Source organism: Theropithecus gelada, chromosome 9 (genome assembly GCF_003255815.1).
Source record: "Theropithecus gelada isolate Dixy chromosome 9, Tgel_1.0, whole genome shotgun sequence".
Lineage (NCBI taxonomy): Eukaryota > Metazoa > Chordata > Mammalia > Primates > Cercopithecidae > Theropithecus > Theropithecus gelada.
This window is the reverse complement of record NC_037677.1, coordinates 5542705-5570184: the sequence shown is the minus strand read 5'-3', so window position 1 is coordinate 5570184 and position 27480 is coordinate 5542705. Positions and strand designations below refer to the sequence as shown.

The following is a 27480-nucleotide window of genomic DNA, read 5'->3' as shown; positions in this document are numbered from 1 at the left end:
ACACATGTTTGCACACGCTTGCACAGGACACGCTTGCACAGGACACATGCACAGGATGCATGTTTTGTACAGGACACATGTTTTGCACTTGGAAACACATATCCATGGTTTGCACAGGGACACAGGGCCGCATGCTTGCAATGGATACATGTTTACACACGGACGCATGTTTTGCACAGGGCATATGCACAGGATGCATGTTTTGCACATGGACACACACATGTTTGCACAGGACAAGTGCACAGGACACGTTTTGCACCGGACGCATTCTTTGCACGGGACGCAAGGTTTGCAGATGCAAGCACGCACACTCCTCGGCGCGACGGGCGAAGCCCGGTGGCGGCGACAGCGGAGTCGGGACGCAGGGACAGCGCCTCCGGGAACCACGCCAAGGCGGCGGGAACTACAATTCCCGGCTCGGTGGCCTCGGGCCGACGCGCGTCCCAGCGCAGACTGGCCCCGCCCAGCGGCCCCGCGCAGCCTGGCCCAGGTCCCAGCGCCCAGAGTAGCCGCGCGGCCGCGGGTGAGCCGCATGGAGCCCCCGGCGGCTGACGGCTGCTTCCTGGGCGACGTTGGTACGTGCGGGCGCCGCGGAAGGCAGGGCGAGGCCGCCGCGCCGGCTCCTGGGGCTGGCTGCGTATCCGATGGCCTGCGCCAGGGAGGTGGTGGCGCGCCCCACGCTGGCTCCGTGGGCGGGGGTGTTTGGCTGGGTGGGCTGCGGTGAGAGCAGGGTTGCAGTGGTGCCGCGCATCCCAGACGGGCTCTCATGTCTGGTGCCTTGTCCCAGGCCAACGCACTGCGGGGCTGCAGTCCGTGGTGCTCGCCAGGTGTGGGGTTTCGCAACCGCAAACCCACCGAATGCCCCGCGCCCTGGGGAAGGTGCGGGGCGCGTGCAGAACCGTTGCCCAGTGGCGGGGGAGAGCCTGGGAAACGCTCACGGTGCTCCCTCTCGGGGCAGCCGGTGAGAGCTGAACCCCCCTCCACTAGCGCGGGTGAGGCCCGTGGCGCAGTGTCCGAGCATCCTGCAGAGGCGTCCGCATGACCCCGAGTCCGCTCCAGTGAAGGTGGCCTTGGGGCACCGCGGCACACTCTGAAAAGTGCGATCCCAGTTCTACACGCAGCCTTCTTTACCATCCGAGCAGCCCCAAGAATGAAATGGATTTGAGGGAAGTACACTCTTTGGGGAAGCAAATTTTTTTGCTGCCTATGAAGCAATAATGTGGTCACTGAAATGAACGACGGAAGCACTATGAAAGCCTAAAAAGAGAAAAAAAATCTAAAGTATATTCATCCTGGTAAAAACAGTAGTGCACGTAAGAGGGAAAAGTCTTAAGGGTAAATTAAATTTAGCTGAAGAGGAAGTTGCCGTCATAGCAAGGCAAAGATATTTTAATTGACTTTGCAAAATAACCAGCTTTGACATGATCAAAGGTACCTAATAAGCATCTGTTTTTATTTGGCATTCCAGTCCGGGCAAACACAAGACTTTGACCCTGACACTGTGATCTGCATTTGATTAGCTTAAGTAAGCAGTGAATAGCTAACGACGAAAGCTTATTTAAACACATATTTTAATATTTCTGTTCACGGCATCACTTCTGAGCATGTCTTCTGCATCGTTTGTTAAGGAATGCATCTGTAGAAGAAAGGCACATTTTAAACTAATAAATCCGCAACTTTTGAGGTTCACTGGTATTTTTGACATCGTCATTTTTTATTTAATATATTTCTCCCCAAATAAGTTCTGCTGATGTTTTTTATTCCCAATGTAATGAATAAGCTGAATGTATTGGATTCAAAACAGTACTGCCATTCCAGCAGCACTAGAGGCGAACCGTAGGAGCGTTAGTCAATTTTAACATTCTGACCTCAAATTCTGGATGTGTGGTGTACCCCAACCAAAGCATTTAGGTTTTTGGCTGTTGCGCAGTCTCTCATGCCTGTAATCCCAGCACTTAGGGAGGCCGAGGCAGGCGGATCACTTGGGGTCAGGAGTTCGAGATCAGCCTGGCCAACATGGCGAAACCCTGTCTCTACTAAAAATACAAAAATTAGCCGAGCCATGGTGGCGGGTGCCTGTAGTTCTAGCTATTCGGGAGACTGAGCTGGAGAATCACTCCAACCTGGGAGGCAGAGGTTGCAGTGAGCCAGGATCGGGCCATTGCACTCCAGCCTGGGCGACAAGAGTGAAACTGTGTCTCAAAATAAATAAATAAAAATACAAACATTAGCCAAGCATAGTGGCGGGCGCCTGTAATCTCAGCTACTTGGGAGGCTGAGGCAGGAGAATCACTTGAACCTGGGAGGCAGAGGTTGTAGTGAGCCGAGATCATGCCATTGCACTCCAGCCTGGGTGACAGAGTGAGACTCCGTCTCAAAATTAAAGTAATTAGTTAATTAATTAATTCTGCATTCCCTATGGACGTCCTTCTGTGGAAGATGAACCTCTGACCTACTGGCTGCTCCCTCACGCCCCTGTACGTTCCCCCCAGGGTCCTCCAGTAGAATTGTTTCTGTTTAAATCAGATTTCAGTGTTGACATTATTGTGACTACGTGAATATTGCAGCTGGGCCACTTGCTATGTGGGGACTGTGTTTCTCTCCTAGTGTAATGTCTTGCTTTTCTTGGACATGGCGGCTGTTGTTTTTGTTTACCTGTGGGTTTGGTGTTCTTTGCGCATAATCCCTAATTTATCCCCAGACAGTCTTCTTAGGCCCCTCAGATAAGCGACGGGTCCTGTGTTCTCTGTCTCCTGGTTCAGTGTTTGGAGACGTGTGTCCCCTGCAGCCTCGGGTCTTCCAACTCTGTCTGCTGCCGCTCTGGAAAACCGGGGTGGGGGTGGGGCAGGGGGTGTCTTCCTGTTGTTTATGGGAATTTGCGCATCCCTTTGCGTTCAGTGCCCTCCCAGGGGTAGTTCAGATTCCCTGCCCTTCGCTGGTCCCTACCCCGCGTGCCAAGCCCACCTTCTCTATCCTGGTTAGCCACTGCCCCAGCCTGCTCGCCAGCTCCCCGGATGGTTCGGAAATCCCTCCGCAGCCTGTTTGTTTTCCACTTGCTCATATGGATTTATGCCTCCCCACCGAGGTCCTCTCAGTTGAGTGAGATCTTTGCGGAGGGACAGAGGAGATCCTCCGTGTTTAATGAGAAACACAGCTCTATCGTTCTTGATTTCAGTGTCAGGACGGGGAGAGGGAGAATCCACTAGGGTAGCAGTCCAGGGCATTTCTAAAGGGTAGAGAGTTACTTGGAGTGGGAGTCTATTTTATCCTAAAACAAGAATTCAAAGAGGGCATGTTGACACACCAGAAAAGCCTATTTAGGGCCAACGAAAGTATCAGAGGAAATCACAGCAAGTAACAAAGGCTTAGGAAGCATGTTTATGGGCAAAACAGTACCTCTATCGTCCTTCTCGACATGGCAGTCCTGGGAGACATTGCCTGCTATCCTAAGGAAACCGAGGCTTAGGTGATTTAGGATGAAAAGCGTCCCTCGGGTCCCTTAACTGAGACGGGGAAGATGCGGAATCAGAGCTCAGGGGTCCTGAGTCAGGGCCTGAGCTCCCATGGTGCCTTGAGGGTGGGATTGGGATTGGGGGACCCTCCCCATGCTCCCTGGGCCATAGCCTTTTGGGGTGGACCAGGGGCAAGGGAGGAGTCGGGGTAGCAGATAATTGAATGAGTGATGAGGAGTCAGGGCAGGAGACATTGAAGGATAATGCAGCGAATCCAGCGTGGTTTTAGCGCCATGCCGTGGAAGGAAATGCTTGTTATTCACCAAGCTCTCCTGACACCTTTGGTCCTTTCTCCCGGTTCCTTTACTCCTTAGTCCACCTATTTTCACCTCTTTTCTCCTCGTCTTCTGCTTTCATTTATTCTTTCCCTTTCTTTTCTCCACTCTTACTGAGTTTTGACCATTTTGTCCCTCTAAGAAGGCAAATACTGGCATTTTTGCTTCATTGAACACATCTTGAAATCAGTCTGCTGTTTGATCTCAAGTTTACCGACAAACTATATTTTGGGAATTCATAATGAAAACATTTAAAAAGACATGGTGGAAAAATATCACCTTAGCAAGAAAACACTGAGCCTAGACTTGTAAGTGGGAGTTGCTACATAGAAAAATAAAGATCAATATTTTTTTCCCTTGGGTTTCAAGGACACTAAAACTGAAATTTAGGCTGTGCTATTAAAATTTGGTGATAGTGATAAGTGCCATGTGTTAGGCACCCTCTTTGTGCCGGGGTTGTCACGTACACTGTCTTTAGTTGTTACCATGAGATGCTTCATTTCTCTTTTCCTCTGTGGTCTCTTTGTCTTTGTGCATTTAGCCCCCACTTTTATTCCCTTACTATCATTTCCGTGTGGTTTGGACAGCAGGCAGAGATGAATGGATGCTACATTTGGCTTTCTCTGGGAGTGTTGATCCTCCAGGATCTCATCTCTCCTCTCCCCTCCTCTCCTCTCCTCTCCTCTCCTCTCCTCTCCTCTCCTCTCCTCTCCTCTCCTCTCCTCTCCTCTCCTCTCCTCNGCCAGGATGGGCCCTGTGGGACTCACGGCTCACTACTCTCACCCAATACACGCCCTCTGGAGCCTCCAACAGAGGATAGTTATAGACCTTCCAAGTTCAGCATCCCCTGGTGCCAGGAAAATGCCATGGGGTCAGTCCCGGGAGCAGTGCTCCAGCAGACAGGAACCCATAACACGAAGGACTGGAGATAATATGCACTACCGCTTTCTTTTTAGTATTCCTGACTGCAAAAGTTCCTTCTCATAGCTAAGCTCTGTCAAAAAGGAATTAAGCAATGAGTTCTAACTTAAAGTATCATTCTTAAGAGTTAACTCAGGTAGCTCAGAAAACTTCCTTTTTATCTTTCACCATCTCTAATAATTGCATTTATTTGCCTTTGCATTGGTATGCCTCATGTTTCCCCCTCTCCTCTCCCCTCCCCTCTCCTCTCCTCTCCTCTCCTCTCTTCTGTCCTCTTCTCTCCTCTCCTCTCTTCTGTCCTCTTCTCTCCTCTTCTCTCCTCGACAGAGTCTCACTCTGTTGTCCAGGCTGGAGTGCAGTGGCACGATCTTGGCTCACTGCAGTCTCCACTTCCCAGTTCAAGCGATTCTCCTGTCTCAGCCTCCTGAGTAGCTGGGATTATTACTGGGATTACAGGCCCAGCTCATTTTTGTATTTTTGGTAGAGATGGGGTTTCACCATGTTGGCCAGGCTGATCTCAAACTCCTGACCTCAGGTGATCCGCCTGCCTCGGCCTCCCAAAGTGCTGGGATTACAGGCGTGAGCCACCGCACCCGGCCCATCGTCCAGCGTTTCTAAGGCCTTCTCAGTTCTAACGGCCAGCACGTGTTCATGAATCCTCAGCTTTCTGGGATGCTGGGGGGCTGTGTCACTCAGGACTCTTGTCTTTTCCCTGAGAGCTGAGGCTGAGCCCTTTGAGAGCAGCATCAGAAAACCCTCCCTGGGGGCTTCCGGTGCCTGCCATGCTTCTTCCAGGTGGCCTCCCCAAGTGTGTGCTCGCCCACCCCAGCATGGCTTTATGGGTGGGTCAGGGTGGAGGGCCCGCCCTCACCATTTCAAGGATCCTTACTGGAGTTTTGCAGGGAGGGCTTCTTCCAGAGGCTGCAGGGTTTTGTTTTTTTTTTTGATGCAGAAATGACATTTCTGCAGCCAGGACCCCAGACTCCCCTTGGTGATTTACTCTGAACAAAATTTCTGGCTCCCAGCAACATTTAAGAGTACACTGTGGGCTGGGCGCGGGGCTCATGCCTGTAATCTCAGCACTTAGGGAGGCCGAGGCAGGAGGATCACTTGAACCCAGGAGTTTGAGACCAGCCTGGGCAACATGGTGAAACCCTGTCTCTACAGAAAATGCAAAAATTATCCAGTGTGATGGTGGGGCATGGGCCTGTAGTCCCACCTACTTGGGAGGCTGAGGTGGGAGGATCACTTGAACCTAGGTTGAGGCTGCAGTGAGCCCTGATCACGCCACTGCACTTCAGCCTGGGTGGCAGAGTGAGACCCTGTGTCAAAAATAAATAAATAAATAAAGAAGAAGAAGAAAACAAAATAGGAAAAAAGGTGCATCTTGGGTATTTGACCTGGATTCAAAGCCAGCATTTGTCTGGAATAGCTTTGTCTGGATCGGCTTTGTCTGGAAGATGTCCCTGGTGGCATTTGAGAATTGTTCTTTGTTGGAGTGGGCCCTGACCCTGGAGAGGCCCCAGGCTTGGTGGGGCGGGGTGGAGGGCAAGTGGCTCTGCTGCATTTATAGTTGCAGTCCCTGCGAGGGTCAAGTGAAGCCCGCCAGTGTGGGTGCAGGCAGGGCAGTGGGGAGGATGGGCTCTGGAGGTGCCCAGCTCTGCAGTGCGCAGGGGTCAGCAGGCCAGCCGCCTCCTAGACACGGGCTCTCTAGGGAGTGGCTGGGCCTGGGCACAGAGCTGCCACTTGGGCCCAACGAGCAGGGCTCTGGCTTTGGGGTGACTGAGGGGGATACTGGCAAACCAACTGCCTGGGGGAAAAAATAAAGAAACAGAAACAAAAATAAAAGTCTGCTTTGCTGCTTTCCCTGGTCTAAATGCTCATACCCCGGCTGGTTTCAAGCTGCTGGTGGTCTCCGGCCAGGAGAACCTGGCTGTGCAGCAACCAGCAGTGGTGACATGGCCCGGGACACTGCTGGGTGGCTTACAAGGCAGGGAGGGATGGAGGGGCTGTGGTGTCAGAGGGCCCAGGAACTGAGCAGAAAAACTGGGCAGAGACTCAGTCACCCGACTTAGATAAGCATCGAGTTACTGGAGCTGGAATGCAAGGTGGTGGGGGCTTGCTATGGAACAAAGATGAGATGGAAGAACCCGCACTTGCCCTCCCCACAGGACTGGTAGGGTAATAATGACAGCAGTGATCCCAGAGCCATTACAGTGCCTGTTACTCAGAGCCTTTACAGGTGGCCGGGCCCAGTTTCCTTCAGTCTTCCCAGCACCCATTTGAGGAGAGAGGAGGCCGAGGCTTGGAGAGCGTAAGCTGTGAGACGCACTTTGAACTCACGAGCCAGGCGGTTCCTGCAGCTTGCCCCTGTAGAGGCCGCTCCCTGAGGGTAGGCTGACCCTGAGCCACTTGGCCTGTTCAGCCAGGGCTTCCTAATCTCAAAGGACAGGTCAGTCCTGGGGCAGGGCGCAGCCTCAGATGGGAGGGTGTCAGGGCCCTGGCAAAGGGGCAAGAGAGGGGAGGAGGAGCTGCGGTCCGGAAAGGTCCACATCTGGCACACCAGCCTAGTCAGTAAGTTCGTATTGTGGGTGGAAAAGTGGAGAGAATGTTCTGAAGCATGTGTCATTCCTTCTCAAGGTGACGTCTGCTGTAGTCTGCAGTAGATACATGGATGACGTCTGTGAAATTCTAGTTCTCAGGGCAAAGGCTTTTGCCTGGCTATTCATGAGCTCAGGCCTGCAAGTGGCAAGTAAACAGGAGGGGCCATGTATGTATCACTGTGACCCTGACCTGAAGCAGAGGAGGAGGTGGGTAGAATCCAGCCATCAGGACTGGATCACGAGTCACCAGGGCTGCAGCCTTGGCTCTTGTTGTAACACAAGTTCTTCATTTAATGGATGCATGAGCCCCCGCCTGGCCAGAGTGTAGGAGCATCTTGTTAGGTCTCAGGCCACTGTCCTAGGCTGGAAAGTAGAGCAGGGGACAGAACCCAGCGGCAGGGGTCCAAGTCCAGTCTGGCAGGGGAAGATGTCTGGGGAGTGCTTATTCATTCAGATACCTGCACATGCAGTCAGGGCGGGGAGACCGGCTAGCTGTGGTACTATCCCCAAGGTGATGGGGGACGACCTTAGGGAAGGGCCAGGGAAGGAAGAATGCTGGTCAGTTGGTGGCGCGGTGATAGTGTGGAGAGGGCGTGGGTGGGTAGGCTGCATGCTCGGAAGGCTTCCTAAGGAGCAGGGGTTCCCTCAGTTGAGGAATTTCAGCCGGAAGCAAGGTGGGGAATGGGGCTGAGAAGGGCTTTCCAGGCAGGGGAAGGAACAGCATACACAAAGCATGAGGCTTGCAGCCACTGGATACTGTTGAGTCGGTAGAGTTTGGTGTCACTGGACACGGCTGTGTGCATGACAGGGAGCCTGGGGACAGGGCCTGTGACTGCATGGTGTGGGCCTTATACCTTGCTTGGATTCTACCCTTGTGAACAGGCCCTGTCAGACTGGTTTGTCATTCATCTGCATTAGGGAGCGGGCAACGGGAGACCTATTACGTGGCAGCAGTGGGTAGGGCTTAGGGGCAGAACGTGAGTCCGGAGGGAACTTGCCAGCACAGCATGGAGTCTCAGGTTTCCAAGGCGGTGCTCTGCCAAGGGAGAGGGTGCAGGGATTGGGGAGGGGGGCGTTTTGCCACCACAGGGAGCCTGGCACAGGGGCTGGAAGCAGCCTGCAGTCCAGCCTGGCCAGTCCATTCACTAACAGACAGCATTTCCTGGGCTCACTCCTCATCCATTTAAGGTCTGTGACCACAAGCTGTCCTTCCTGATTCTTTTCACCTGGGACGTTGGCCCCGCCATTGCAGGGCTGAGTCATTGCTCTGTGGTGGTGGGAGCTGGGGGCTGACCTTTATGCAGAGTGTGGGTCTCTTCGCCCCCTGGAAGGGCCATCGGTGGTTTGAGGGTGTCAGGAAAGGTGACGAGGTGCAGCCCAGGCACCTGCTGTCCTCTGGCCTTCTATCCCTCCCTTCCCCACTGTAAATCTCCTGTGAGGACAGCCTGTGGGTGACAGTCCCCCCCATGCTCTAGGTCCTCCAGCTTCTGATTACTTAAAAAAATTTTTTTTTCTATTTTTAATTGTAATAAAGAGCACATAACACAGAAGTTACCACCTTAGCCATTTTCAAGTGTCCATTTCAGTAGGGCTAAGTACATTTACATTTTTGTATAACAGATCTCTAGAACTTTTTCATCCTGTAAAACTGAAATTCTGTCCCCATGAAATACTAACTCCCCGTTTCCCCTCCCGCCAGCCCCTGGCAACTACCTTTCTATTCTCTGTCTCCATGAACTTGACTACTCAAGGGACCTCACATAAGTGGAATCATGCAGTATTTGACTTTTCAGAAATGGATTATTGGCTTTTTTTTTTTTGAGACAGAGTCACCCAGGCCATAGTGCAATGTCATGATTTCAGCTCACTGCAACCTCCACTTCCCTGGTTCAAGTGATGCTCCTGCCTCAACCTCCCGAGTAGCTGGGATTATTGGCATGGGCCACCATGCCCAGCTAATTTTTGTAATTTTATTAGGGCTGGGGTTTCACCATATTGCCCACCTCGGCCTCCCAAAGTGCTGGGATTACAGGTGCGAGTCACTGCGCCTGGACAGAAATGGCGTATTTATTTATTTATTTATTTTCAAGACAGTCTCACTCTGTCACCTAGGCTGGAGTGCAGTGGCACGATCTCAGCTCACTGCAACCTCTCGTCTCCTGGGTTCAAGCGATTCTCGTGCCTCAGCCTCTGAGTAGCTGGGACTACTGACACACCGTGGATTATAGCCACCATGCCTGGCTAATTTTTGTATTCTTAGGAGAAATGGGGTTTCATCATGTTGGCTGTGCTGGTCATGAACTCCTAACCTCAAGTGATCTGCCCACCTCAGCCTCCCAAAGTGCTGGCATTACAGGCGTGAGCCACCGTGCCCGGCCTAGAAATGGCTGGTTTGACTCAGGATAATGTCCTCAAGGTTCATCCATGTTGTAGCATGGGACAGGATTTCCTTCGTTCCCAACGCTGAATAATAGTCCACTGGATGCTTGGATTGTTGACGATAATGCTGCTATGATTGTGGGTGTACAAATGAATCTCTCTTCAAGACCCTGCTTTCAATTCTTCTGGAGATATGCCCAGCAGTGGAGTTGCTGGATCATATGATATCCTATGTTTCATTTTTTAGGAACTGCCACATAGTCTTCCACAGTGGCTGGACCATTTTACATTCCCATCATCAGTGCACAAGGGCACCACTTTCTCCACATTCTCGCCAACACGTATTTGGTTTTTTTTGATAATCCTAACAGCTGTGAGGTAGTATCTCATTGTGGTTTTGATTTGCATTTCTTTAATGATTAGTGATGTTGAATACCTTTTTTTATGTTCATGGCCATGTGTATCCTCTTTAGAGAAATGTCTGTTCAACTCGTTTGCCTATTTTTAAACCTGGTTATTTCTGTGTTTTTTTTTTTGAGTTGCAGGAGTTCTTTATATATCCTGGACTAATCCCTCATCAGGTATATGACTTGCAAATATTTTCTCCCATTCTGTGGGTTGCCATTTCACTCTGATTGTGCCCTTAGATGCTCGGAAGTTTCTTTTTTCTTTTTTTCTTATCAGTCTGCTGCTAATTTTTGCCCTTAATCGCTGCTGGTAAGACCATAGCAGCTGACGTGATTCACTAGAAATAAGTTGCATTTCCTTTATAGACTAGCGATACAGAGAAATAAAATTAGATTTTCTTTTAAAAATTTTATGTCTCGTTGTAACTGAACCCAGATTTGGCTGCTTACTGTTCAAAAGCCAAACACGAGAGACAAGAGTTGGTGGCAGGTTTATTTAGAGAGCCTGTAAACCAGGAAGATGGTAGACAAGTGTCTAAAGTGCCATCTAAGTCAGTACAGGTTTCAGGTTCTTAATTATGTTGAGAGCAGTGGGAAGAGGAGGCTGTTGGGATGAAGAGGTAACCCAGGACCGCTGATACCTGGGCACCAGCGAGGGTCCGAGGTTGGGAACGTCTTTGTCCTTGATCACGTCACAGTGTTGCTAAAAATCTTTAACAAAACATAGCTAGTTGTTTACATGCTTTCCTTTTAATCCCAGAGTTAATTTCAAAACTACACAATTGCTCTTTTTGCATATTATCTCAATGCTCTAAAATTATCCTAGCCTCTGTGTAAGAATGGGTAAAGGCCCCTTAAACAAAAATGTTAGTTCTTTTGCTGTTTCACTGCTATGGACTTTTTTTTTTATTTTTCATTAAAAATTTTTTTTTTTTTTCTTGAGACGGAGTCTTGCTCTGTCACCCAGACTAGAGTGCAATGGCGTGATCTCGGCTCACTGCAACCTCCACCTCCTGGGTTCAAGCAATTCTGCTGCCTCAGCCTCCCGAGTAGTTGGGATTACAGGCATGTGCCACCACACCTGGCTAATTTTTTGTATTTTTAGTAGAGATGGGGTTTCACCATATTGGCCAGGCTGGTCTTGAACTCCTGACCTCGTGATCCACCCACCTCGGCCTCCCAAAGTGCTGGGATTACAGGCATGAACCACCTTACCTGGCCAGACTTTATAATTGGTTTTAGTAACTCCTTTCATTCATTTACTCATCCACTCACCCGCTGAGCAACCACGTAGATACTAGCATCTTCGTGGACAGTGCCAGGTTCTAGGGTACAGAGGTGAATCAGTGGTGCCCAAGATAGACCTGGCTGCAGCTCTGCGGCCTCTGTGACCTTCCCTGGCCATCCCTGGGCACCGGGGCTCTTGCTTCTGATCCGTCACCAGACACGATCGCAGTTGTCATGTTGTGAATTGTCTGCACAAGTGTTCCCTGGTCCCTGACTGTGAGCTGTCTGTTGCTGCATCTTAGTCATCTTTGTGTGTGGCAGCGGAAGACGCTAAATCCACCTGGACATCTTGTGAATGGAGGCACGTTGGGAACGTGCCTTCCCTGCTCAGGTGGCCTCCTGAGAAGCATTTTCCTTTTTTGCTGTAAGGCCTAGGTCTCTCCCTGCCTTCCTCTTCTTTTTCAAGTGGCGGCCTCTCCTTCTACCCTTGGGATTTTGCTCCCCGCGGATTGATTTTAAAGTGACACGAAACCACTTCTCACTAACCCCAGGAGGTCAGTGGGTTACTGTTCATTACAACTGGTGGGGCTGAGGGCCACCTGGAGACGGTCAGTCAAATGGAAGCTTGACTTTTACATTTTGTGGGGATCGAATCTTCCTTTGTGGTTCAGTTCTCCCTACTCCCACGTCCACTGACATAGGGTCACCCGGGCTCTTTGGCTGTGGACAAGACAGATAGGTACAATTGGAGGCAAAAATACTACAAACAGCTGGGCGTGGTGGCTCACGCCTGTAATCTCAGCACTTTGGGAGGCCGAGGTGGGTGAATCACGAAGTCAGGAGTTCGAGACCAGCCTGGCAAACATGGTGAAACCTCGTCTCTACTAAAAATACAAAAAATTACCTGGGCATGGTGGCACGTGCCTGTAATCTCAGCTACTCAGGAGGCTGAGGCAGGAGAATCACTTGAACCCAGGAGGCAGAGGTTGCAGTGAGCTGAGATTGCGCCACTGCACTCCAGCCCGGGTGACACTGCGAGACTCTGTCTCAAAAAAAAAACCAAAAAAACCCCACAAAAATACTACAAACAGACAACGTTTATTGAGCACTGATTCGGTGCCAGGCCCCACCCTTTAAGTGCATCTACCTATTTCAATTCATTGAATGTTCATAGACCATGTTCATAGACCACTTATGAAGAAAAAATAATTGTTATAGCAACTTACAGGTAAAGAAGCTGACACTCGGGGAAGTTGTGTTTTGGGTAAGCTGATAAAAGACTGAGCTGAGTTTCCACCAAGCAGTTCTGTGCAGTTGTGGCTCCAGGGAACTCTTAACCCTGGTCTCAGTGCCAAAGGCAGAGGTGGGGGAGGGGGGCAATGTGGGGATCTCTAAGAGCAGCCAGAGTCATCAGCACTAACTGCTGAGGCTGCCCACCTGCAGAGGAAATTCGATGCAGATACCTTCTTTTTTTTTTTTTTTAGACAGACTTTTGCTGTTGTTCTCCAGGCTATAGTGCAGTGGCGTGATCTGGGCTCACTGTAACCTCCACCTCCTGGGTTCAAGCGATTCTCCTGCTTCAGCCTCCCAAGTAGCTGGGATTACAGGCATGCAACACCATGCCTGGCTAATTTTTAAAAATATTTTTAGTAGAGATGGCATTTCACCCTGTTGGCCAGGCCGGTTTCAAACTTCTGACCTCAAGTGATCCGCCCGCCGTAGCCTCCCAAAGTGGTGAGATTACAAGCGTGAGCCACAGCACCCGGCCCAGATATACTTTGTAAAAGTAAGATCTGGGGAAGATCCAGGTGATAGGAAGGTTTTCCAGGGACATGTCAGAATAGTAAGAGGAAACTGTTGATTGAGAAGAGGTGTGTGGTGTGATCTTGTCTGCTCGAAGCTGGGGAGTTGATGGTAAGGATATGTCAGCTTTCATCCAGCATTGTTGTCATTTATGACATTTTAAAGTGTCTAGAAGACTTCTCTGTGTCTGAGATGGGTGCTGAGAAAACATAGGCGTGTGTGGTTTCTGCATCTGGGGAGTTTACGGTCTGTACTAGTTAGCAAGCTTTTGTCTGCACTTGGTTTAGACAATAAAGAAATGTGACAAAGCCTACCCATTGGCTTGGCTCCAGGCACTTGATGGTCCTTGACTCGTCCTCCAGGTTCCAGTCCTTTCCCGGCTTTGCCATTCCTGTAGGTCCTGTCTTCAGGCAGGTAGCCAGATGGCTTAGCAGGTTCAAGTTCACATCCGGGCAGTATCCAGAGAAGGAAGGGAGACAGCCATCCCCTCGAGCTCCTTCTTGGGAGTGAACAGAATATGGAAGCTTGGAGGCCTCTTCGCAGACTCTCCCTCACCTCTCCTTAGCTGGAGTTGGGTTGGATGCTATATGGGAAATAGGATCACTATGATTGACTGAGACTAAAAAAAAAAGAAAGAAAGAAAACCCAGTTAACATCATCCTTAAAGGTGAACGACTAAATGCTCTCCCCTGAGACTAGAAACAAGACAAGGATGTTGGCTCTCACCCCTTCTGTTCCACATTGCACTGCAAGTCCTAGCCAGAGCAATTCAACAAGAAAAAGAAATAAAAGGGCTGGGCGTGATGGCTCATGCCTGTAATGCCAGCACTTTGGGAGGCTGAGGCGGGTGGATCACCTGAGGTCAGGAGTTTGAGACCATCCTGGCCAACATGGTGAAACCTCATCTCTACTAAAAATACAGAAATTAGCTGGGTGTGATGGTGTGTGCCTGTAATCCCAGCTACTTGGGAGACTGAGGCAGGAGAATCGCTTGAACCCGGGAGGCAGAGGTTTCAGTGAGCCGAGATCACACCATTGCACTCCAGCCTGGGTGACGCAGTGAGACTCCATCTCATAAATAAATAAATAAATAAATAAATAAATAAATGGCATCCACATTAGAAAGGAAGAAGTTAAACGATCTTTGTTTGCAGATGACATGACTTGTATATAGATAAGCCTGAGGACGCCACTAAAGTGGAGTCATTAAAACATGGATTCTGAAGGCAGTCGAGTGCAGGAGACACTGTAAATGCAGTGGTCTGAGCGTGTGTGTGTGAGCTTTGTGGGAAGTGTTTCCCAGGGAAGTTGTTTTATCTGGGCCCACCTGGAGGATGTAAACGTTTCACCAGGAAATTGCCGAGTGGACAATTGGCAGAGGGCAAAGGTGGGCATGTTAGCAGAGAAGGATGTGGAACTGCAGGGGAGTGGTGAGCACCTGTGCCTGCAGAGCGGGTTTATGCAGGGGCAGTGGTGGGAGGTGGACCGTGGAGGTGAGCGGGGTCCACAGGATGGAGCCCCTTGTAGGCCTTGCCCAGGAGCTTGGACTCCAGCCTTCAGGCAGGGGAGTGGCGGTGTCTCAGGGATCTTTATAGAAGTGCTGGGACAATTGCATGATCACGGATGGTGCCTTGGTGGCATCAGGGGCCCTGGAGTCTTACGTGTGCTCATTTGTCCTGGATGAAGTGGCAGGGTCTTAGCATGAGGTCCCCTTCCTTTCCAGGTTTCTGGGTGGAACGGACCCCTGTGCACGAGGCAGCCCAGCGGGGTGAGAGCCTGCAGCTGCAACAGCTGATCGAGAGTGGCGCCTGTGTGAACCAGGTCACTGTGGACTCCATCACGCCCCTGCACGCGGCCAGTCTGCAGGGCCAGGCGCGGTGCGTGCAGCTGCTGCTGGCGGCTGGGGCCCAGGTGAGTGGCCCATCAGGGCAGACCCCCAGCCTGGCTGCAGCTGCCAGAATGGAGAAGGTTGACTCAGGAGAACTTGGGAAAGAGGGGAGGGTGGGGGCTGCACTGTGTCCACTGCACACAGGTACCAGGAAGCCTATGGCTGAGAAGTGCTTGTGGACCTGGCTGTTAGGAGGTCACGGTGGTGGAAGAAAGGGCGACCTGAACAGATTGGTGGTGGGAGTGCCAGCCCTGTGGTGGGCAGGAGCCAGCAGGCTGGCCACAGTCTAGATGCAGGCTCTCTCAGGGGCGGCCAGGCCTGGGCGCAGAGCTGCTGCTTGGGCCCAAAGAGCAGGGTTCTGGCTTTAGGATGACTCGGTGGGATGCTGGCCCACCAGCTCTCCGAAAAAAGGAACGAAAACAAAACTCTGTATTGCTGCTTTCCCTGGTGTAAATGTTCCCACCCTGGCTAGTGTTAAGCCACCGGGGGTTTCTGGTCAGCAGAATTCCTGGCACATTGGCAGGCAGCTCTCCCGAGCTGGCAAACACTGGCCGGGCACACCCCTGGCCAATGTACTAGGGATACAAGGAACTGGTCTCAGAGTTCAAGGGGTGGGGAAAAAGGGAAGACGATGTGCTGTTTATTCTTCCCAAAACCTTGGAATGGAACCCATGTCAGTGTGTACCCAAACGGAATTTGAATTTGGACAAATGCTGAATAAAATTTGCCAGTTTGGGGAGTGGCCTTTTTCCCGGCCTGTGACTTTCTCACTAGGGGAGGGATGGTAAGCTGTCTCAGGCATTCCTTCCATTGAGGTAGAGGTTTTTGTTGTTTTCTGAGACAAGGTCTTACTCTGTCGCCTAGGCTGAAATGCAGTGACGTGCTGGAATGCAGTGATGTGATCATAGCTCACTGCAGCCTCGTCCTCCTCGACTCAAGTGATCCTTCCACCTCAGCCTCCCGGGTAGCTGGGACTATAGGTGCACGCCACCACACCCAGCTAATTTTTGTATTTTTTGTAGAGACAGGGTTTCGCCATGTTGCCCAGGCTGGTCTCGAACTCCTGAGCTCAAGTGACCCTCCTCGCCTTCCAAAGTGCCGGGGTTACAGGTGTGAGCCACTGTGCCCAGCTGAAGTTAGAGTTTTTAAAACTCATGTTTAAAGCCTGCCTCTCCCAGCTTGCAGCCTAGGGTTCCCCTGTCCTGCTCTGTGCTTAGTAGGTGTTTGGGGTAGGGGTGGTGAGGGGGCGGCTGAGCTTATCCTGCCCCGAGAGAAAAGAATCCTGAACGAGATGACCTTTGTACTCAGGAGGCTGTGGGTGCTCCCCAGCCACGTGCTGTCTCTTTCGGTGTCCTCGCCTAGCACATAATACCAAAGCAAACTGGTGCTTCTAAGAAGCATCTTAGCAAAGATGAACCTACAGCAGGATGGGAAAGCGGGTTGCGTGGCGTTTCTCTGCCCTTTGATACTTGTTTCTTCCTTCCATGAGGTGGATGCTCGCAACATCGATGGCAGCACCCCGCTCTGCGACGCCTGCGCCTCGGGCAGCATCGAGTGTGTGAAGCTCTTGCTGTCCTATGGGGCCAAGGTCAACCCTCCTTTGTACACAGCATCCCCCCTGCACGAGGCCTGCATGAGTGGTGAGTTGGCAGACAACTGGGCTGGCCCAGCTGGGCCCTGGAAGTTTCCTCCTTTCTGGGATTAAAGGACTTTGGGAAGAAAGCAGAGTAGACAAATTGGGAGCCCTTGGCTGGTGAAGGAGAGTTCTGAGTCTGTTTCTGGCTCTTGGTGGCTCAGCTGCCGAGATTCTAAGCTTTCCCTCCTTGAGGTCTTCCTCCAGGGCTGGGGTGGGTGACTCTATGGTAGGATTCTGTGTCCAAGCCAGGGCTCCTCGGGCCCCTCCACATTAGCACCAGGGCCTGGGGCACTCGGCAGAGGCTCACTTGGGCTTTGTTCTAGTGTGCTCTGCAGGTCCCTGATTGAGATGGGAGAGGACAGAGAAACGTGTCCCAACAGCCTGGGCCAGGAGGCTGTGTGCGGTGCTCTCAAAACACAGTGCTGGTCCTGCAGGCTCAGTGAGCAGGTGGGACTCCAGCTGCCCTCTGAGAACAGGTGGATTGCAGATGCTGGGAAGATAAAAGGGCACCCCGAGCATGGGGGACACTCCTTGTCCTATCTTACTGCATTAGAAGCTCCCAGTGGAGCAGAGAGGACTGGAATTTAGGGTGAGACCAGCTGGTGGGAAGATGTTTAAATGACAAAGGAGTTTGGATTCTACTCTTTTGAGCAGAGGCTGCAAACTGTGGCTTATATCTTGACCAGACAGCATGGCCTTTGCCTTTGGATGCACGTCTGGGGTGCAGGGTATGGGGTATGTGCCCTTCCACGGTGCTGGCAGAGCCATGGCTGCCTGTGGGTCACCCCTGATTCCTGCTCTCAGGTCTTTCCATGTCTACAGGCCATGGGGACAGCTCCGGGGAGCTCTTGAAGGTTTCTGAGCAGATGTTGAGGGCCAGGAAAACAGAAGTTGGGGAAGGTTCATTTAGTGGCCCTCCATGTGCAGACAGACGGAGGTGGCAGTGGTGGTCGGGGTCTCCTGGAAGCAGAGGAATGAGTTGGGGACCATCGCTGGGATGAAGGTGGCCAGTGCTCAGAGTAGGCTGGTGGAGTGAGATGGGTTCATTTAGAAGGTTTGGGGAGGAATCTGTAGGATTTGGTATGAAGGGGTGGCTCAAGAGGTCAGAAATGGGTCAGGTTTGAGTCAGGAGCAGGGACCCCAGGAAAGGGAGAGGGCTCTGGAGTGGGAGACACCAGCTAGTGGCCAGCACACGGCTCCGGGGCTGGGGCTGGGTGTGAGGCTGGTGGGGAAAATCAGGGAGCTGCCAACAGTGAAGAGGTAATTGAGTGACAGGAAAGGATGGAGCCTAGACGGAATGTGCAGGGGTGGGAGGGTGGGGGGCCTGGAACCGCGCTTCAAATCCACATTGCAGACCCAGGAAGAGGAGCTGCTTAAGAGGCAGGAGAGGCCAGGTGCTGTGGCTCATGCCCTTGGTAATCCTAGCACTTTGGGAGGCTGAGGTGGGTGGATCACCTGAGGTCAGGAGTTTGAGACCAGCCTGGCCAACATGGTGAAACCCCATCTTTACTAAAAATACAAAAAAATTAGCCAGGCATGGTGGTGCACGCCTGTAATTCCAGCTATCTGGGAGGCCGAGGTGGGAGAATTGCTTGAATCCGGGAGGTGGAGGTTGTAGTGAGCTGAGATTGCACCACTGCATTCCATCCTGGGCAACAGAATGAGACTGTCTAAAAAAAAAAAAAAAAAAAAAAAAAAAAGAGGCAGGAGAGGCGGCTGCCGTGGGGCACAGGAGGATGACCTGCCTAAGAAAGTCTGGGGGGTTTCCTGGGAGACTGGACTCAGTGCCGACAGCTGCAGGTAGACACAGGACAGGAGGGCAGCGGGAGAGTTTTCCCTGGCCCATTCTAGGTGGTGCCCCATGTCTCCTGTTCTTACAGCAAGAGGCTGGCCAGGCCCGTTTCTCCCACTGCTGTGAGCCCTCCCCTCCTCAGGGGGACGCAGAGCCATGTCCTGGCTTCCTGAGGGCCATGCGGGGCATGAACTCCTCCCTAGGCTGGGATGCAGGCCTGCCTGGCTTCCCTGCCCTGCACCAGGGATGGAGGCTGCTGCAGCTGCCGCGTCTGCGTGCTTGTTGTCTCCGGTGTCCGTATTCAAGGACATTGTCCCCCCTTTTCCATTTATCTTAAGGGAGTTCCGAATGTGTGAGGCTTCTTATTGATGTCGGGGCCAATCTGGAAGCGCACGATTGCCATTTTGGGACCCCTCTGCACGTTGCCTGTGCCCGGGAGCATCTGGACTGTGTCAAAGTGCTGCTCAATGCAGGTGAGTGGGTGTTTACCTGCGTGGGTGTTTACCTGCGTGGGTGTTTATCTGCATGGGTGTTTACCTGTATGGGTGTTACCTGCAGAGTGGGTATTTACGGATTTATATGAGAAGCTTGCCTGAATGGGTATATACTTGCAAGGCTGTTCACCTAAGCAGGTGTTTACTTGCAAGGGTATTTACCTGAACAGGTATTTACTGTGCCTAGCAGAGAGCTGGGTAGAGGAGTCAGAGGGACCAGGGTTGGAGGCTGGCTCTCCTACTTGCCAGCTGAGACCTCGGCCTCAGTTTATGTATCTGTAACACTGGAAGAATCTATGCTGCAGGTTGCTGGGAGAACTGGGCATATTTCCCCGGTGCCTGGTGTGTCCTAGTAGGTACTCAACAAATGCCAATGATTATTTCTAGAGATCACAGGCCACTGTCCCCACAGCTGCCTGGTGAGGTTGCTGCCTGAATCCAAGAGAGAAGGGGATGTAATGGGAAGTAGAGTCAGCGACATTTAGGAGAATATGGAGCATTTGGAATCCAGGCTGTTGTCAGGTGTTCGAAAAGACTCAGGATCGAGATTCCCAAGGAGGGAAAAAAATCAAAACCAAAAAGACCCAACCAATGGAGGATTAGGCTCAGGGCCTGTCTATACCAAAAGTTTTAGCCAAAGTGACTGTTGGCACAGGGTTTTTATCATTAACCCAACTTAATGTTGTTGAGGGAAAATTTTAGTTTCATCATCTCATCCAAATTCTGGGTGTGGTGTAGGATAAAAACAAAACTCTTCAGGATAGCTGGGCACTGTGTCTCACAGCTGTAGTCTCAGCACTTTGGGAGGCTGAGGCGGGAGGATTGCTTGAGCCCAGGAGTTTGAGCCAGCCTGGGAGACATAGCAAGACCCCATCTCTTAACAACAAGAACAAACCTGTTCAGGAACAGGAAGATCATGAATCCCCTCCGATGACAGCCATTTGAGCTTAGTTATATGTAGTTTTCTGTTGGAGAATCTTATTCACTTTCATGTGCCACTTTTAAGTCTTCTTAGTGGAAAAGATTCATTTTGTATAGGAACAGTTGTTGGGGTACTTTTAATTTTTTATACACTGTATTAAAAATATCTCCATTGGAAGCAAGCATAAGTGTTTCCAGCCGAGCTGTCCTCTGGCAGCTGGATCTGTTTCTATGAACACAGGGCAGTGCATTCGTATCAAGCCGTTGTGAGCTCAGTACACATGAGTTCCATTTTTACTTCAGTTCCGTTTGGTGTGGTTGTAGGGAAAGGGATCAACTTAGTGTTTAAAGCAAACATCCTTTCTGTATCAGTTAGGACTTCATGTCACTTGGATGCCTTTGCGAGTAACAGGAAGCCACTTCTACCTGGTAAACAATGGCGGGCATTTCTAGTTCAGGTGACTTCAGGGCTGAGACGCAGAGCAGGTTTAGGGGCGGCTGGACTGGAGGTTCCGTGGTGTCACCCAGTTTCTTTGAATGTTGTGATCCTGCTTTCCTCAGTGTTGACTTTATCCTAAGCCTCCGGCTTCCCTGAGCAAGATCACGGGGCTGCAGTGGCTTCAGGCCTACACGCCAGATGTTTCCCATTTTAAGCCTTCTGGAGACTCTTTCAGAGGAGTGGAAAATCCCTTTTCACACACACCTCCCCAGTCCCTTTGCCCAAACTTCGCCAAATTCTGACAGACTGAAGCCTGGGTCATTAGAACCAATTACTGTGGTCAGGGGAGAGGGATTAGACCAGGCGGGGCCCACGCTGGAGCTGAAGTCAGGTCTGCTCCCACCTCCACCACATTACCAGGTGGCAGCACAGTCGGGGGTGGGGGCTGGAAAGGAAGGAGCAGCTGTGATGCCCACTGTCGCCCTAAAGCGGGGTTCCCACAGCTCTCCCTGGGAGTTTGCATGCCCCCTGGGGAGTGGGGAAGCCTCCCCGCTGTGACTGTCAGTGTTGGCTCGATGCTGTGGGTGGTGTCCAGCCATCAGCTCCATGTGGGATTCCTGATTCACATCCTACTCTCTGGTGGTCTCCTCTAGTACCCCTTGTGAGAGCAGATGGATCATCATCTTCTTAGAAACCATTTTGTCATCGTCAAACATACAGAGAAGAGAGACACAACAGCACCCCCTACGTCCTCACAAACGGATTTTTTAAAAGTAATGATTCTGAACTTTTGGGATCGGGTCACAGATCCTTTGGGAAACTGAAGGAAAGCCAGGGACTGTGTCTCCAGAAAAACAGAAGAGTGGAAAGTCCCTTTTCCCGCACCTCTCCCCAGTCCCTTTGCCCAAACTTTGCCAAATTCTGATTGGCTCAAACCTGGCTCATTTGAACCAGTTACTGTGGAGAGGGGAGAGGGATTGAACCAGTCGGGGCCCACATGATTGCAGGTGCTTTCGTGTGCGGTTTGAGAGCTGAACTGTGAGGCAGCCACGTTGCACCCCAGGGGGGACGTAGAGACCGTTGTGCTTGTTCTTTGTAGGCGGTGAGGCGAGTCCAGGAACCAGATTGTATTTGCAAAGGAGGAGGGCTAGGGAGGGTGAAAGTCCGGTTATGGTGGTGAAGTAATTTTTAATCTGATGGCTGGCAGTGAATAGTGAACTCTGCCAGCAGTGTTCAGAAGCCGCTCCCTGAGGACGGTCCTGCCTCCACCTTTGTTCTTAGCACTGGTCCTGGCACAATTAAAAAAATTTTTTTTAAATTGTTGTTTAATTTAAAAAAAAATTTTCAATTATAAATTTTTAAAATTTAATTGCCATTATTATTTCTTTTTATTTCTCTTGTTGCAGCAAGCACCTATTGAGCTGTTTGTGTTTATGTTCCAGGATTGTGCCAGTCCTGGTGTGCTAAGGTCTTAGAAGGTCCCTTCACATCGCTGGCCATGGGTTCTCTGAATCCACTTTAATCCTATTTGGCGTTGAAAGCAGGATTTTGGTAATGAGCCTATGCTGACCCCTTTTCTCTGAAGCATGAAGTTCAGAGCTTTTAGTTCCCTAGTTGTTTCCTGGCTCCCCGTTTTTGTCTTTGTCTCTCTCTGTCTCTGTCTCTGCCTCTGTCTCAGTCTTTCTCTTGTCTCTCAGTTCAAGGAATGTTACCATCCTTGCTTCACACACAGTTACTTTTTTTCCCTTTCCCACCCTCTCTCTTCCTTCTTTCCTCTGTATCTGTTCCCTTCTTTCTTTTTTTTTTTTTTTTTGGGACGGAGTCTCATTCTGTCACCCAGGCCGGAGTGCAGTGGTGTGATCTCCGCTCACTGCAGCCTCCGACTGCCGGGTTCAAGCGATTCTCGTGCCTCAGCCTCCTAAGTAGCTGGGATTATAGATGTGCACCACCGCGCCCAGCTAATTTTTGGATTTTTAGTAGAGATGAGGTTTCACTATATTGGCTGGGCTGGTCTTGAACTCCTGACCTCAGGTGATCTGCCCGCCTCAGGCTGCCGAAGTGTGGAGATTACAGGCATGCGCCACCGTGCCTGGTCCTGTTTTCTTCTTTCTAACGAGTACCTGTATGTGTTCTCTCTCTCACTATGGGCCTCACTCTGTCATCCAGGCTGGAGTGCAGTGGTACAATCACGGCTTGCTGCAGCCTCAACCTCCTGGGCTCCAGCGATCCTCCTACCTCAGCCTCCAGAGTAGGTGGGACCACAGGTGTGTGCCATCACACCCGGATAATTTTTTAATTTTTTTGTAGAACTAGGGTCTCACTATGTTGCCCAGGCTGGTCTCAATTTCCTGGGCCCAAGAGATCCGCCCGCCTCAGCTTCCCAAAGTGTTAAGATTACAGGTGTGAGCCCTGCGCCTGGCCAAGGCACGTATTTTTAATGGACATAGTTGTTCGGGTTTCATCTCTCACTCTCTTCTTTGCTCACTCAGCGCTATGCTTTCAGGATCCATCCAAGTTGCTGCCTGCACCCCTGGCCTGGTGTTTCCTTTCAATCCCTTATTCACAATTTCATTTCCTTCCTTATTCACCTTCCTTCCCTTCCACCCAATCAAATGATGCCAAACACGCATTTTGAAAAGATGTACATTGGGAAGGCCGCCTCTCTGCAAGAGCCCGTGGCCAAGGCCTCGTGTGTGGAGCACAGCAGGAAGCATGATTTTTAGAGCTCTTTCCAGCCATGGTTTTCTATCGTGAGAGAGTAGCTGTGCCTCCCTTGGGCCTCTTTCTCTGTTTTTTTTTTTTCCCTTTGGTTAAAATAGAGACCATCTCTTTCTCTCCCAATTGGCAAGAATATTGCCAGAATTAATGACATGAGAGAAAGCTACTTGAACTGTAGATTCTGTGGATGGTACAATTTGTTCTTCATTACAAGTGTATGTTTAGTGTTAAAATGTACTTTGTATTATGATTGCAACATCATACTGGAGGAAAACCCCTTGTGTGAAAGAGAGGTTGAATTGTGGGGAAAATATTTCTTCAATCTATTGCTTTTAAATATTATTATTATTATTATTATTTTGCAGTACATTTCTGCCAAATTCAGGACCTAGGTAATTTAGCATTTTTCCTGGTTGAGAGATCCTTTTCCTGTCCTAACTTCTGAGTTTTGGCTGCGGGAAGTGGAAAGAACTTTCTTGACTTATGTCATCACTTTGGAGGGCTGGATCATTCCATGAATGCTGTTATGAGCATGGTTCTTATGTGCTTTTAGGGGATTCAAATATTTTAAAGCAGAAAGCAGGATTTTTCAGATAGTTTTTGAGCAGAGGAACTAGAAAATGGAATAGCATTCCACCTCTCAACTCCTCTTTTGACCCTCTGAAATTGTCGGTAAGTGATGGCGTGCTAGTGGTCTGATTGTTTTAAAATCCCACTTTTGATAATATTTTACAGTTGTGGTTTGAATCTGTCATTTGGCGGATTATTTTACTGATGCTGGGCGATTTGCTTGACTTCTTTAAAATACTTCTCTTTCATTCGTTTTCTCTTATAACCTCCTTTGTTACTTGAGAAACAGACTTCAAAGAAAATGGCATTTTCTTTCAAAAGAATTCTGAAACCCTGGGGGATTCCATCGTATCGGATTAGTGATGGCTGTGCCCTAAGAATGATGTGTTACAAAAATCAGATTTTTATCAAAATCTTTTTTTAGTGCATTGAAAAATGCCATATTTGACCAGGTGTGGTGGCTCATGCCTGTAGCCAGGAGTTCCAGAGCAACCTGGCCAACAGGGCAAAACCCCATCTCTACAAAAAATAGAAAAATTAGCTGGGCATGGTGGTGTACCTGTAATCCCAGCAGCTTGGGAGGTTGAGGCAGGAGAATCGCTTGAACCCTGGAGGTTGCAGTGAACCGAGATTGTGTCACTGCACTCCAGCCTGGGTGACAGAGTGAGACTCTGTCTCAAAAAAACAAAAAACAAAAAACAAAACCAGCCGTATTTAGCTACTAATTCTTTGCATCTTTCTGAATGTCTACTCTTTAAAAAAAAAAAAATTTTTTTTTTTTTTACTTTTAATCAGCTTGATGAATGTCTGCTCTTATCGTGAGAAAGTTGAGGAGTGCAGAGCTAAATCTCTTCTCTGAATTGCCTACTGTTTTGGGTACATTATCTGTTTTCCTTTTGTAAAAGAATATGCATTGTTAAGGAACATTCATTCTTTCATTCAACCAGTATTTCTGGAGCCTCCGTCCTGCGCCCACAAGAGGAAGAAGTAGTGTGTGTCTGTGCTCGAGGCCAGGTGGGAGTGCTTGAGTAGCTCTGGTTTGAGCTTCCAGAAATCTCAGGACCCCTGAAGGCAGATTGACAGGGCATTAGAACGCTTGTTTAACTCAGGACGTTTTTCATTTTGTTTTTCTTCTTTTCGGTTCTATTTCCAGTTATTTCTTTATGATTGCTGCCTACCTTTATCTCTCTTCTCATGAGGGGGGACAATGGGTAATTCCTGCTTTTGGATGTGAAAAACAGTTTTGAAAGCTACGGTAGCGTCTGTCCTGATTTTGTCTTCTGGGTGGGGATTGCTTCTGCCGCCGTGCTGTGTGAAGAAACGGACGTGATTGTCCCCCTGACTTCAGCTTCTCTTCTTGGTGAAATCTCTTCTGCACTCTTGACCTCCAGGGGCCAACGTGAATGCGGCAAAGCTTCATGAGACAGCTCTTCACCACGCGGCCAAGGTCAAGAATGTTGACCTCATCGAGATGCTTATCGAGTTTGGCGGCAACATCTATGCCCGGGACAACCGTGGGAAGAAGCCGTCTGACTACACGTGGAGCAGCAGCGCTCCCGCCAAGTGCCTGGAGTACTACGAAAGTGAGGCGCCCCACAGAGCCCGCCCTAACCCCTCCAGCCTTCAGCCTGGACCCCTGATATGTCGGCTCCCTGCGGGCTTCCATTGAGTGCTAGGCTGTTAGTCGTGGCTCCTGTCCTCTGCACTAGGACAGACCCTTAGGCACTTTGCGGGGGCTGTTTGTGCTGCTGCCCCAGCTCTCCCTGGGTTCCCTGTGGCCTGTGGCCTGGACCAGCAGAAGCTGTGGCTGACACCTGCTCAGGCACCAGACCTGTGCCTCCTGTGCCGGACATTTGACAGATGAGCCTCCTAGCTGCAGATATAGTTGTTTGATGACAAATTTGGGTGCTGAAATATAATGCCGTGGCTCTAAAAACCAAAACCATGGTTTTGAAAAGGTGCGGTGGCTCACACCTGTAATCCCAGCACTTCAGGAGGCTGAGGCGGGCAGATCGCCTGAGTTCAGCAGTTTCAGACCAGCCTGGCCAACTTGGTGAAACCCTGTCTCTACTAAAAATATAAAAATTAGGCGGGCATGGTGGTGGGTGCCTGTAATCCCAGCTACTTGGGAGGTTGAGGCAGGTGAATTGCTTGAATGCAGGAGGTGGAGGTTGCAGGGAGCTGAGATTGCGCCACTGCACTCCAGCCTGGGCGACAGAGCGAGACTCTGTCTCAGAACAAAAAACAAAAAACCTTAAAACCAAACAAACCCCCAAACCCCACAAAAGGCAATCCCAGTGGACATCACGCCCCGAATTTCATTTGCTGGGCTCCCTTCCTCAGGTTCCTGGCTGTCCTTCCAGAGGAGGCCTGCAGGACACATCCCGGTTCCCGGGGAAAGGGAGGCGATTCCGATTCTGTCTGAGTTTGTATTCGGTTGCAGGTGTCGTGCTCCTTCCTGAAATTAACCTCATGGCCTTCCTTGTTCCCTTTTTCAGAGACGCCTCTGACTCTGTCGCAGCTCTGCAGGGTGAGCTTGAGGAAGGCCACTGGTGTCCGAGGGCTGGAGAAGATCGCCAAGTTAAACATCCCAGCCCGGCTCATTGATTACCTCTCCTACAACTGAGTTGCATGCGGGGTCCGGGCCGTGACTGCCCCCGTTGTGCCCAGCATTGCCCGGGTGAGGGCTCTGCCCGTTCCTCTGAAGCAGCGTGATTGCTGTAGATAGAACAACGCTCCTTCGAGTCCCTTCCTGCGATGCTGTGTAGGCTTCTATTCTGCATCCTGGATAATGTTTCCAAGGTGTTAGGAAGGCCTGCGTCTCAGGTCACAATTGTGGGTGTGACCCTGCGCTGTTCTACGGAACCTACCTCCTCACTGGGCGTGGGCCAGTTTTCCTCTTTTACGGGCCGTCCTCAAAGGCACTCTCAGGACAGACGGCGTGGGGAGCACAGAGGAGGCTGGCAGAGCTGGGGACTCAGGGCATTGTTGCTAGTTCCCACTCGCCTGGGCAGCCGACCACAGATGCACAGGTCCCAGGTGCAGGCCGCCACCTCCGGGTCGGCACCAGGACTGCCCTCGGTGCTCATAGGGAATGGCTGGGCCCACGGAAGGTCGGCCTCGGATGTGGCCTGGGACCGCGGCTCTGCTGGCTGCTGTGTGGATGCTCTTCCTGGAACACAGGCGTGGGGCTGGGCGCATCCGTCACTCAGGGACTTTCTATGGTGTTTGTAGGGGAAGGCCCTGGCTTTGTATACCCCACAAGGAGCACTGAGTTTCTTAGGAAATTCGTCTTCAGTATTAGGTCTTGAACTCTTGTAAAAAGTTTATGTGTAGGATAAAAACCTTTTAGAGGACACGCAGGCGGTACCCCTAAGGTTTTGCTAATGAGCCATTCAGACCGACAGCAGTGTGAAGGTGTGTCAAGGTGTGTATTCTCGTGGCTCGGCATTCTCAGTGCACAGGGCCGTTTGGAGACTCAGTGGGAATAGTTTTTCAGCTGTTTCTATGGTTGTCAAACGAATTCTTCACCCACCCTGCAGTCTGTGAACTCCTTGAAGCTATCAAATTAGTAAGAGAGGCTGCCCACACCCAGGAGGCACCATCACCCACTTATTATTTGGTTCTGCGGATACTCATGGAACATCGATCACATCCAGCATTGTCCTGGTGCTTTGGGTTGGACGGGAATGGGACTCTGCAGCCAAGGCGGGATAAGAAAATCTTACAATCCCATCCTGCAGTGATAGAAACAGGTCGTTCTGCATTATAAGCCATTGGTGGAGCATTCGGTAGCCTATTCAGACTGTATGGGCCGGCCTAGGAGTCTTTGTCTTCATAAATTTTAAGAACCCCTTTGCATGATTAGTTCAGGGATGTGTGGGTTTCTGGGGCA

The 27480-nt window shown here is 50.6% G+C and overlaps 1 protein-coding gene across 1 annotated transcript; it reads left to right on the top strand.

Annotated features, from left to right (window-relative positions):
• ASB13 (ankyrin repeat and SOCS box containing 13) lies at positions 1-27480 on the top strand. The gene is made up of 6 exons (XM_025396547.1): positions 1-575; positions 14851-15038; positions 16505-16655; positions 18782-18916; positions 24977-25168; positions 26084-27480. The coding sequence occupies exons 1-6, from the start codon at positions 5-7 to the stop codon at positions 26209-26211; spliced, it is 1365 nt and encodes a 454-aa protein (XP_025252332.1). The 5' UTR covers positions 1-4; the 3' UTR covers positions 26212-27480.

Bases quoted from the DNA above. Each gene is read 5' to 3' on its own strand.
- ASB13 (XM_025396547.1), top strand. From the start codon at position 5: ATGTTTGCACACGCTTGCACAGGACACGCTTGCACAGGACACATGCAC. The intron at 576-14,850 runs GTACGTGCGGGC...CTTCCTTTCCAG, and splicing joins CTGCTTCCTGGGCGACGTTG to GTTTCTGGGTGGAACGGACC. The intron at 18,917-24,976 runs GTGAGTGGGTGT...CTTGACCTCCAG, and splicing joins CAAAGTGCTGCTCAATGCAG to GGGCCAACGTGAATGCGGCA.